This window comes from Equus quagga, chromosome 13, assembly GCF_021613505.1.
Source record: "Equus quagga isolate Etosha38 chromosome 13, UCLA_HA_Equagga_1.0, whole genome shotgun sequence".
NCBI classification, from domain to species: Eukaryota; Metazoa; Chordata; class Mammalia; order Perissodactyla; family Equidae; genus Equus; species Equus quagga.
In genome coordinates, this window is record NC_060279.1 from 44,033,101 (window position 1) to 44,045,803 (window position 12,703).

Consider the following 12,703-nt stretch of genomic DNA (forward strand, 5'->3'; position numbering starts at 1 on the left):
AGCTTTTCTTGAACAGCCTCCCACAGCCACACCAGCCACCAATTATCCCACACTCCAGTTCAAAACACTTTCCATCTCCCCTGGGGTTTTTCATGTTTATGTAGTTATTTCTTAGATTCCAAGCTTCCATTTTTAGTTCCTCCAGAGTGATTTTGGAGGAAGGAACTCATGTTAATTTGACACCTTGGCAGGATCTAGAATGTCTTCACTATTTTGAGTCCAAACTGTTTGGAACATACAGTTGATGGATGCAGAAAATAAATTTGTTTTGTTTTGTTTTTGAGGAAGATTAGCCCTGAGCTAACATCTGCTACCAATCCTCCTCATTTTGCTGAGGAATGCTGGGCCGTAGCTAACATCTTCTTCTACTTTATATGTGGGACGCCTGCCACAGCATGGCTTGATAAGCAGTGTGTATGTCCGCACCCGTGATCTGAACCAGCGAACCCCAGGCCGCTGAAGCAGAATGTGCAAACTTAACCGCTGCATCACGGGGCTGGCCACAAATTTTTGTTTTTTAAGCCAACCAGTCTGTGGTCTTTTATTATGGTAGCCCTAGCAAAATAATACACTGGGTAAAAAGAAGATTGTGAAAAAAAAATTGTGCAAAGATGATAGAAGACAAGCTCCTGGAAATTACTTTGTCATAGAAGAGTATCTTGTCACAGAAGCCAAGGCAAGAGTGTTTCAAGAAGTGGGAAGCAGTCAACAGTGTTGAACTCTGCTGAGAAGTCAAGATGAGAACTGAAAACTGTTCTCTGGACTTAGTGACTTAGAGGATATTGGTATTCTTAAGACAGACTCTCTTGATGAAGTGATAGTGCAGAAAGTCAGAATGATGTAGCTTAGAGAGAGAGTGGGAGGTGGAGAAATGAAAACAGTGATTATGGACAACTCTTTTGAGGTTTGGCTGTGACAGGGGAGGGAATGAGGAATTTTTAATGGGAGAGACATGACCTTGTCTAAAAGTCAACAGAAACGTTCTAATCTAAAGGAAAAAATTGAAGATATGAGGAGTAGTTAGTAGAATAACACTCTTGAGAAGGTAGAGATGTGGGAGGGTTGAGCTTTTTAACATAAGGGTAGGAAAGGATAGAGGACTGGTTGCTCATCTTCTGGTGGTGAAGGTCTTAGGTTGTTAAGGTCTTTGTTCTAAAAAGAAATCTCAGTTCAACTTTGCTTTATAACTAGTCATTTCCTCTCACATTCTGGCGTTTGGTTGGCTGGCTGTCTATTTTCCGTCCAGTTGTGAGTCTTCACCTTAATGCCATTGGTATTTTACTGAGAGTTGGGAGAAGCTTCAAAGAGCAGTTGCTAGTCAGATACTATAAAATGACAAGTTTCCTTTCATATTCTCAAGTTTTATGTTTAAGTACTTAAGCCATCTGGAGTTTATGATATGTGCAGGAAGTCTAATACTTTTCCCAAATTGCTAGCCATTTATTCTCATACCATTTCAATATTTGAGTATCTACTAATTGCTCTGTGTGATATGAAAAATTAATGAGAAATCTTTCTTAAAAACCTTAGTATTTAGGCAAGGGTTAGGTAAATATACCAATGAATATAATAGGAGGTGCAACAAATTAAGTGCCATAAAGCCAACTATCATTAATGGTTAAAGCACAGAGAGATTATGTCTTTCTGGATTCTTAAAAAAGACCAGATTTGATAGGGGATAATAGGGGGTTGCAGGTAGGAGAAGGGGTTTAGAGGAGAAAGGCAGTCCAGGGAGAGGTACCAGCATGAGCAAAGGCCCAATGAGAAACTGTGGGATATCTTTGAGAAATAAGGTAGAATACAGTGGAAGGTAGGCAATGCTAGAGTGAGTTTATAATTCAGTTAGTAGACAGCAAAACACAGGCCACACAATGGCCTAGAGATGGTCTGGGGCTCTAAAATGGCTGACTCAAGCTATCCTTGAAAAGGGTTAATTAACTTAATGGAATGTAGTTTAGATTGACTGGACAAAAAATTAAACAAGTTATAACCATATTACAAAGTAAAGTTTATTAAAAATCAAGAAAACATGTAAGATTGTGTGTGTGTGTGTGTGTGTGTATATATATATATATATAAGTTTCAACAGACAAGTTCTTCACTATCTCAATAAGCAGGGTTTTTATATTGGTGTTTAGGGCACAAACTTCTTCACAAAAGCTCATCAGTGAATAAAATCTTGTATTGTCCTCTTGACTCCACTGTAGCCTCCTCAGAGGGGAGGGCTGCTGTGGAAGTAACAGAACAAAAACTCCTCGGGATAAACTGAATAGGTAGCTTCTCTCATTCTTCTTTCCCAGAGAATGACAGTCCTTGAATGGGAAGGGTGACAGGATTATAAAAGATATGAACGACTAGAGAGATACAGTAGGGCAGTGTTTCTTGACTCTGAAGAGCTAAGAGAGGTAGACAAGGAAAGTGGGAGGCTGTTACCAACAGGTGACCCTGCGTTTAAGGGAGAATGTGCTATGTGAGTTTTCTGATCTCCTTCTGGGTTGTTTTGTTCAGCTGACCAGGAAACAGATTCACGGCCCAGGGCCTCCACTCAGAGGAAAGCCCATGTGGCTGGAGCACGGGGGACAGAGAGGCCCTTCTCTCCTCAAAAACACCAAGCCCCTGAAAAAGTCAGCTGTGCTCCCCTTGGGAGTGAGTTTCCTGCTCTGAGGCTTCTCTCAGATGTTCAGAAACACCCACAGCAAGCCCTTTGCTCCCTGTTGTCAGAAGTGAGTACGGCTTTTCAGGAGGGTACGCAGCTTTGGACAACCAAGTCTTCTTGGCATTTGCTGATATCCCACCTCTCTGGACTTTGGCTGCTTTTGAAGGCACGGCAACTTACCTGTGCATTACGTTAGGTTTCACTACCTTTTCCCTTTTTGGAGTTCCAATCTGCTTCTAGTTGTAGGAGAGACTTAAGATGCTAATCAAGAGGTTAAAGTTATTATAATAACCTATGTATAGAGGCCTGGTGCTAAGAGTAGCAGATAGGAGCCAGTAAAAATGAAAGTAAGAAGTCTTAGGGGAAAAAATTAAGGAATCATGACTTTAGGGTCTAACAGTGTTTCAACACAGATGCTAAATTGTTGAAGGGTGAGGTGCTGGGGAGGGAGTCAAACAGAACAGTACAATCCAGGTGCTAAAGGTACCGCCTTCCTTAGAAGGTCATGGTCTGGGCTCTGAGTCCACCAGTAAGTAGTCAAGTTCCCTGAATCAATGGCCTAGGGCTGAGGCTTCTGAAGAGGCCTCCAAAGCACTCCAGGTGTGGAGGGCCTCAAAGCAGCAGAAATCAGGCTGGTTGAGGATGGTTGGCCAAGACTGAAACTTCACGTACAAAAGGGTGAAAAGCCACAGCTTACATAGTGTCTCCCCCCATGACTCCTTCTCTGGAGGTCCTCAGCCCACTGCCCTCCCCAATCTGACATTCTCTGTCAGCTTCGTGCTATTTCCACGATTGCCTAATTTCTTGCGGCCAAACTGTACTGGGCGGGAAGGGGAAAGGAGATCTGGTTTCTCTAAAGTCACATCTGACAGCCCTCTAGGCCAATGTGTGTTCTTCTAGATCTTGATGCTGAGCAGTGCAAAAAGAACGGCAGGACAGGCTCCAGTTGTCTGGATGAGGACTTTCACTTCTCAGCCTCTGCCCCTCAGAGCACTGTCTTTTCAAGGCATGAATTGGCCGAAGGTGCTTCCTTCTCCCAGAGCCACCCTGGTCTCCTGTTACCTTTCATTTCTTCTTAATCTATATAGCCTTCCCCTCTCTAAAGAAATCAGTCTGATAGGCAGGAAAGAAAGCAATGAAACCATTAGAGATAGAAAAATTATTATGCAAATAGCTATGCAAACTGGGACCCTGGCAAGCTGCCAAAAGACTTCCCTGAATAAGTTGTACATCCCTGTATTACAGGTACCAAATCAGAGTAACACATCCAGGAGAACAAAATGAGAATTCAAAAAACAGCATCTTAGAGGTCCACCAGATCCTGAGACCTTTCTGAAATACTCTATTACAGTAGCTCTGAGCAAGTATCTTCTTAGCTGATTGCTGAAGGCGGAAGCCGATGCTGGACCGACTGCAAAGGCACCAGCTGTCCTTAGGAGGAATGTGAGGACTGTGAAGGAAAAACAGCAGCCTTGCTTCTAGGAAAGTAATATCTGATAAGGACGGTCAAGGATTATATGTCATCACTTTAAAATCAGCTTTCCTAAAACTACTAGTTCTCTGGTTTAGCAATAAGTGAAATAACCACTCCAGAAATAGCATGCCTTAATTCCCTTTCACCATATCACAAATCCTTCCAGTATTGCTAGCAATTATTATTGCTACTGTTATCTGATGTACTACAACTCTTTTGAAACTGCTTGAATTGTGCAAGCATATAAAATAATGATTTCTCTGCTAAGTTCTTACAGTGATTAAAATGTCTTGAAAACCACCACTGAATGAATGAATTTCAATAAGTATCTAAAGTAAAAAGATGGGAATTTCTGTATGATTATAGCATTTGGGGGTCAATTCAGCTTCTTCTAGTGATTTTGGTTTCAGTGTAACAGTTCAAACAATGCTAACTTCTACAGCAAGGAGGTCATTAGAAGAAAATATTAGTCTAGCAAAACTAAATTAAACCCTAATGGACAAAATGAATTTCACACTGCTCTTTAAGAATACATTCAGAAAGGTTCAGATATAAAATAGTTTACTTGTTAGTTTGTTTGGTTAATTATTTATTTTAGTGAACAGAGCGAAGCCCTTTGAATTAGGACTTGGTCCAGAGGCCTGAAGGATCTCTAGAGAAGTGCTGTAAAAAGATTCAGTATGTTATCAAATGACAATTATTCAATTAATTCCCCCCTTCATATGTCTTTTAATCTAGCTGTTGGCACCCAGAAATGCTTGGGTCTATTTATCTCCTTGGATATACAAGTTAGAAAGTGCTTCTTAGTTTTTGTCTCATTGAAGAGGGGCAGAGTGAAAATGTGGCAGAAGAGAACTTGGCCTTGAACTAAATAGTGACACCAGAAAATGCAAGACATCTTTCCTTTCGGGCTGGGAGGGCCCACCATTAGGATAACAAAAGGATACATGTAAGTTGGGATGCCTTTTGCAGCCAAGTGTTTCCGAATAAGTCGCTCAGTACCATACCAGTTAAAATCTTTCGTGGCGTGTCCAATGCGTGGAAGATGGACACTTGCTGTTAAAAAAAAAAAAAAGAATACATCATGATGCCTTCATTTATCAAAAATTGATTCGGTATAATACATGCATAGGAGAAAATAATCTATATTCTCTGAGTCACTTCATGGTTTTCAATGGACAAAATGTATACGATCATGGAATATCCCACTCAAAGCATACGATTACGTCTGGGGAGGGATTCTAACAGGGAAAACTTAAATAATTCTACCAAACACAAGGATCTATAGGCTCTGGAAATAAACAGGTACAATGGAAATAGAATACGATCGATGGTTGAGATGTAATTAAAATAAGCAAAGATTCTTTTAACAAGTCAATCAGTTCAACAAACTCTGAGACACACCGCATTTGGAAACAAAACTCAACTCTGGTTTTTGGCAGAGAACTGTCTGCTAATGTGGACTGTGACTCTCTGAGAAGGGATATGATAAACAGTAATTCCCAACTGTATGAGACCAGTGTACTCTCTTTCTGGTCCTCTGCTTCCTCCTCTGTAAAATCATGATACAAATACCCTAGTGGGTGCAGATGGTCCCCAGAGATAGATGCAGAAGTGATCTGGAAAGGAAAAAGGGCTTTACAGATACAGGAGGATGAGGTGGTTCCATCTGTGGTCTCATACAAGGGCTCACCTTTACCGTGTATATCAAATGGGATCTTGACATTTCTCACTTCCCTTTAAAAATCACATCACGTATTGGAAACAGAAATTCATTTACTTCTGAGCACAAATGGAAGAGCTTACCTTTCTTTTTCTTTGCTGCTAAAAATATCTTCTTCAGGCCTTCTTCTAGGGCTGCCATCTTAATGCCAGACAGGACGTTGAAGCGATCACGATGCTGAGCCACAATCAAGGCCAACTAGGAGAACAGTCATTAAACAGTCGACATGACATGAGATGGCTACACTGTCACCTAAGTGACCAGCCCATGGAGTGGTGCGGGAAGTCCCCCGACGGGCACAGCCCTTTATGGGTCACTCAGGCTTAGCTCCATCTCTTTTGAATGCTCTGCTGTAACAGCCATGTTCTGCCCAATCTGACTTCTCACCCCATCATAACTGTTTTATTTGGTGGTTTCTTTATATAAGGTTTTCTTCCTCTTTTTAAGATGCATTAAAACTTGAGTCCGAAACATGCTATCCTTTCTAAATGTTCTAGAGGGCAAAGAATGTTTCAGAATCTTAGGAGCACAAAGAACATTAGAGGTCCTTGCTCTCCAGCCCACTAGCTGACGCTCAAGTCAGCGCCACAACCCCCAGGATAAGCAGTCATTCGACCTCTGTTCAAACAAATCCTGTGAGGACAAAACGCCAAATAACCAGCCCTCTGCCCTAACCTAAGTGGGGTGGAGCTGGAGAGTGTGGCAAGGGAACATCTGAGGCTGACATCATTAGTCACATCACAGTCATGGTGTTTACTCACCATCAACACTAGAGTCACTGGATTCAGAACTGCTTATGCATAACCACTGTGTCATTCTCTTTTTTTAGCATTTGAGAAATGACTCAATGAATGAACAAGCAGGAACCACTCTGTTGTTAGCCATGCGGGCCACTAACCTCAAGAGGACATGCTCTCTTTCAGCAGGGTTTCTAAATTTCTTCTTTTCTAAGTCAATAAGATTTGGCTTGAAATTTGAATATGAATTCAGGCCTTGGAGAAAGCTATGTAGGTGTGGTAAATAAACCATCTCAGAGGAATTCCAAATGACAGGCAAGTGGGAGACACTTAAGATGCAAAAGGAGAGTTGTAATGCAGGCAGAGGAAATATGAATTGGTTCCTCTCCTCTGCTTATGGTTGGCTAGAAAACATGATCTTTCATAGAACTTTTCATGTAATAAATGATAAAATCCTTAGCATTTTGTCATGCTCTCTTATTCATTCAGTAAATGTTTACTGAGTATTTCCTATGAGCCAGTACCGCATGAATTATTGAGGATAAAAGAAATGAGTCTGAGCACTTGGGAGGAGCCTGCCGTCTAGGTCAGTGCAGGGGGAACAAGCAAGTAGAGGACAGCACTCCAGGAGGTGTGATGGACTGAGGCATGGGGTTGGGGGTGGGGGGCAGATCGGCTGCTGCAGTGGAGACGAGGCCCAACCTGCTTATTATGGGCTGAACTGTGCCCCCCAAAATTCGTATGTTGAAGCCCTAACCCCTATTAGTTCAGAATGTGACTGGAGGTAGGGCCTTTAAAGAAGCGATTATTTTAAAATGCAGCCATTAGGGTGGGGCCTAACCCAATGTGACTGGTGTCGTTATAAGAAGAAATGTGGACACTCAGAGAGATACCAGGGATGCATGCGCACAGAGGAAAGACCACGTGAGGACAGAGAGAGAAGGCGACTATCTATGAGCCAAGGAGAGAGGCCTCAGAGGAAACCAACCCTGCTGGCACCTTAATCTTGGATGTGTAGCCCCCAGAACTGTGAGAAAATAATTTGTTTTGTGTGTGTGAGGAAGATTGGCCCTGAGCTAACATCTGTAGCCAATCTTCCTCTTTTTGCTTCAGGAAGAGAGGCCCCGAGCTAACATCTGTGCCAATCCTCCTCTTTTTTTGTATGTGGGACACTGCCACAGCATGGCTTGATGAGCGGTGTGCAGGTCAGCGCCCAGGATTTGAACCGATGAACCCCGGGCCGCTGAAGTGGAGTGTGTGAACTTAACCACTACGCCACTGGGCCAGCCCCCATAAATTTGTTTTTTAAGCCACCCAGCCTGTGGTATCTTGTTATGGCAGCCCCAGCAAACTAATACACTGTTAAGCCAGAGGGAGCAGAGAGGTTTCAAGAGGAGGTTAATATGAGCCAACCTTTAGTTCTAATAAGAGATGTGGTTTTTTTACTTACCAAATCTTGCCCTTTGTTTCTTGACTCTTTATCATCAACAGGAAATAAAAGGACACCTCCCAAACTCAAATCTAAGGTAAAGTAAAAAGGAGCAACAGAAAGAACATCAAGTTTACTATGGACTGAGATCCCTGAACAGGGACTGCTCTGGGTCCTCCTTACACCTTGCCTTTTCCATATCCACTTGGGTTTCAAACCCACCTTTCCTCACTTTCCTGGCCTCAGTCGCTGCCTTAGCCAGTGACTTGATGCACTCAATTTTTTTTTTGCTCAATTTTTATTTTTAAATGTTTAATTGTTGTAAAATACATGTAACATCAAATTTACTATCTTAACCGTTTTTAGTGTACAGTTCAGTAGTCTTAAGTACATTCACACTATTGTGTAATTGATCTCCACAACTCTTTTCATCTTGCAAAACTGAAACTCTATAACCATTAAACAATATCTCCCCATTCCTGCTACAACTACCATTCTACCTTCTGTCTCTATGAATTTGACTATTGTAGTTACTTCATATAGCTGCAATCATACAGTACTTGTCCTTTTGTGATTGGCTTATTTCACTTAGCACAGTGTCCTCAAGGTTCCTCCACGTTGTAGCATGTATTAGAATTTTCTTCCTTTGTAAGGCTGAATAAAATTCTATTATATTTATATATTTATACTACATTTTGTTTATCCATTCATTCATCAATGGACACTTGCTTCCACCTTTTGGCCATTGTGAATAATGCTGACATGAACATGGGTGTACAAACATCTGCTCGAGTTCCTGCTTTCAATTCTTTTGGGTATATACCCATAAGTGGGATTGCTGGATCATATAGTAATTTTATTTTAATTTTTTGAGGAAACACCATATTGTTTTCCACAGTAGCAACACCATTTGACAGTCCCACTGTCAGTGTACAAGTGTTCCAATTTCTCCACATCCTTACCAACATCTGTTCTTGTTTTTTCTTTATTAAGATATAATTGACAGCATTGTGTAAGTTTAAGGCATACAGCACATTGATTTGACACATTTATATTGCAATATGATTGCCACTATAGCACTAGCTAACATCTCAATCATGTCATGTTAATTATCATTTTTTCCAGTGGTGGGAACAATTAAGATCTAGTCTCTTAGCAACTTTAAGGTTTATGATACAAGTTTTCTTGTCTGTGGTTCTTGTACTGTGTATTAGATCTCCAAGATTCGTTTATCTACTAGTTCCAAGTAGATAGTTGCAAGTTGCATGTACCCTTAAATATCTCCCCCATTCCCCCACCCCTTAGGCCCAGTAACCACCATTCCACTCTGTTTTTTCGAGTTTGGTTTTTTCAGATTCCACATATAAGGGATATCACACAGCATCTGTGTTTCCCCGTCTGACTTATCTCACTTAGCAAAATGTCCTCAAGGTACATTCATGTTGTCACAAACAGCAGAATTTCCTTTTCTCTCATGGCTAAATAGTATTCCATTGTGTATACATACCACATTGTCTTTATCCATTCATCTGTTGACAGACACTTAGGTTGTTTTCATATTTTGGCTATTGTGAAATGCTGAAATCAACATGGGAGTACATATATCTCTTTGATAACCTGATTTCATTTCCTTTAGATATATATCCAGAAGTGGGATTGCTGGATCATATGGTAGTTCTATTTTCAACTTTTTGAGGATCATCCATATTGTTCTCCATAGTATGCTGAACAAGTTTACAATCCCACCAACAGTGTACAAGGGTTCCCTTTTCTCCACATCCTTGCCAACACTTGTTAGCTCTTGTCTTCTTGATGATAGCCATTCTAACAGGTGGGAGGTGATATCTCATTGTGGTTTTGAGTTCTATTTCCCTGATTATTAGTGACGTTAAGCATCTTTTCATGTACCAGTTGGCCATTTGTATGTCTTCTTTGGAAAAATGTCTATTCAGTTCCCTTGTTCATTCTTTAATCAGATTGTTAAAAAGATCAGATTGTGGGGGTTTTTTTCTTATTGAGTTGTCTCAGTTCTTTTCACATGTAGTATATTAACCCCTTATCCAATATATGGTTTGCAAATATTCTTTCCCATTCTGTAGGTTGCCTTTTCATTTTGTTGTTTCTTTTGCAGTGCAGAAGCTTTTAATCTTGATGTAGTCCCACTTGTTTTTTCCTTTGTTGTTTGTGCTTTTGGTTTCATATCCAAAAAATCACTGCCAAGACCAATGTCGATGAGCTTCTTCCCTATATTTTCTAGGAGTTCTATGGTATCAGCTCTTAGTTTAACTCTTTGATCCATTTTGAGTTAATTTTTATGTGTAGTATAAAATAGGAGTCCAATTTCATTTTTCTGCATGCAGTTATCCCGTTTTCCCAACACATTTGCTGAAGAGACTATTCTTTCACCATTGGATGTTCTTAGCTCCTTATCAAATACTAGTTGTCAGTGTATGCAGTTTAATTCTCGGCTTTCTATTTGGTTCCATTGGTCTATGTGTCTATATTTAGCCAGTACCATACTGTTTTAATTACTATAGCTTTGGAGCACAGTTTAAAATCAGGAAGTGTGATGCCTCTGGCTTTTCTCTTCTTTTTCATGACTGCTTTGATTATTTGGGGTCTATTGTGATTCTGTATACATTTCAGGATTGTTTTTTCTATTTCTCTGAAAAATGCCATTGGAATTTTGATAGGGATCACATTGAATCCATTGATGGCTTTGGGTAATATGGACATTTTAACAATATTAACTCTTCTGATCCATGAACATGGGATGTCCTTCAAATTGTGTTTTCTTTGATTTTTTTTCAACAAAGTTTTGCAGTTTTCATTGTCTAGATCTTTCATCTCCTTGATTGAACTTATTTCTGGGTATTTTGTTGTATCTGATGTTATTGTGAATGGGATAGTTTTGTTTCTTTTTCAGATATTTCATTGTTAGTGTATAGAAAAGCAACTGATTCCTGTGTAATGATTTTATATCCTACAACTTTACTGAATTCATTGATTAGATCCAACAGGTTTTTAGTTGAAATTTTGGGATTTTTCTATAAGATCATATCAACCACAAATAATGACAATTTTCCCTTCTTCTCCTTTCTGATTTGAATGCCCTTTAATTTCTTTGTCTTGCCTGATTGTTGTAGTTCGACCTTCCAGCACTATGTTGAATGAGAGTGGTGAGAGTGGGCACCTCTGTCTTGTTCCTGATCTTAGAGGAAAAGCTTCCAATTTTTCTGTATTGAATATAATGTGAGCTGTGGGTATCATATAAGGACTTTATTATGCTGAAGTATGTTCTTCATATACCTATTCTGTTGAGGGTTTTTATTACCAGTATTCTGTTAAATGCTTTTTCTGCCTCTATTAAGAGAATCATGTGATTTTTATCTTTCATTCTATTAATGGGGTTCAAAACCTTTGTTGATCTGCGTATGTTGAACAATCCCTGCATCCCAAGGAGAACTCTCACTTGGTCATGGTGTGTAATCTCTTTAATGAGTTCTTGAATTCGGTTTGCTAATGTGTTTGAGACTTTTTGCATCTATGTTCATCAGGAATATTGGTCTACAGCCTTCTTGTAGTGTTCTTATCTGGCTTTAGTATCAGGGTAATACTGGTCTTATAGAAAGAGTTTCAAAGTGTTCCCTCCTCCTCAATTTTTTGGGAAGAATTTGAGAAGGATTAGTATTAATTCTTTAAATGTTTGGTAGAATTTGCCCATGAAGCTATCTAGTCCTGAGTTTTTCTGTGTTGGGAGGTTTTTAATTACTGAATCAATCTCCTTACTCATTACTGGTTTGTTCAGACCTTGTTTCTTCCTGGTTCAGTCTTGGTAGGTTGTATGACTCTACAAATTTATCCATTTCTTCTAGGTTATGTAATCTGTTGATGTATAATTGTTCATAATGGTCTCTCATGAGCCTATGTATTTTTGTAGTGTCAGTTTAATTTCTCCTATTTCATTTCTGATTTTGAGTCCTCTTTTTTCTTACTCTTGCTAAAGGTTTGTCAATTTCTTTCTTTTTTTTTAAAAACTAGCTCTTAGTTTCACTGATCTTTTTCTGTTTTTCTGATCTCTATATCATTTATCTCAGCTCTGGTATTTATTTCCTTCTTCCTTCTGCTAACTTTGCGCTTAATTTGCTCTTCTTTTTCTAGTTCCTTGAGTTGTAAAGTTACATTGTTTGAGAACTTTCTAATTTCTTATATGCATTTATCACTATAAACCCCCCTCTCAGATCTGCTTTTGCAGCATCCCTTAAGTTTTGGTATGTTGTATTTCATTTTCATTTGTTCTGAGGGTTTCTTTGGTTTCCCTTTAGATTTCTTCTTTGACCCATTAGTTGTTCAGAAGTGTGCTGTGTGCTATTTAGTTTTCAAATATTTGTAGGTTTTCCAGCTTTCCCCATGTTGTTGATTTCTAGTTTCATACCATTGTGGCCAGAAAAGATACTTGGTACGATTTCAATCCTCTTATTTTGCTATGACTTGTTTTGTGCCCTACTATATGACCTATCCTTGAAAATGTTCCATGTGCACTTGAGAAGAATGTGTACTTTGCTGCTGTTTGATGGAATGCTCTACAGATATCTATTAGGTTGATTTGGTGTAAGATGTGGTCCAAGCCCATAATTTCCTATAGATTTTCTGTCTGGATGATCTATCCATTACTGAAAGTGGG

The 12,703-nt window shown here is 39.6% G+C and overlaps 1 protein-coding gene across 3 annotated transcripts in view; it reads right to left on the reverse strand.

Annotated features, from left to right (window-relative positions):
• Positions 1-2,029: 2,029 nt before the first annotated feature.
• CHD1L (chromodomain helicase DNA binding protein 1 like) overlaps positions 2,030-12,703 on the reverse strand; it is a 62,778-nt gene continuing 52,104 nt past the window's right edge. For all 3 annotated transcript variants that reach the window (XM_046682976.1, XM_046682975.1, XM_046682977.1), the window contains 4 exons: positions 8,041-8,111; positions 5,937-6,051; positions 5,078-5,186; positions 2,030-4,149 (listed from right to left, as the gene is read on the reverse strand). In XM_046682976.1, the coding sequence (XP_046538932.1) occupies positions 4,089-4,149; positions 5,078-5,186; positions 5,937-6,051; positions 8,041-8,111 (356 nt within the window). In that variant the 3' untranslated portion in view covers positions 2,030-4,088. The remainder of the gene's footprint in view (positions 4,150-5,077; positions 5,187-5,936; positions 6,052-8,040; positions 8,112-12,703) is intronic.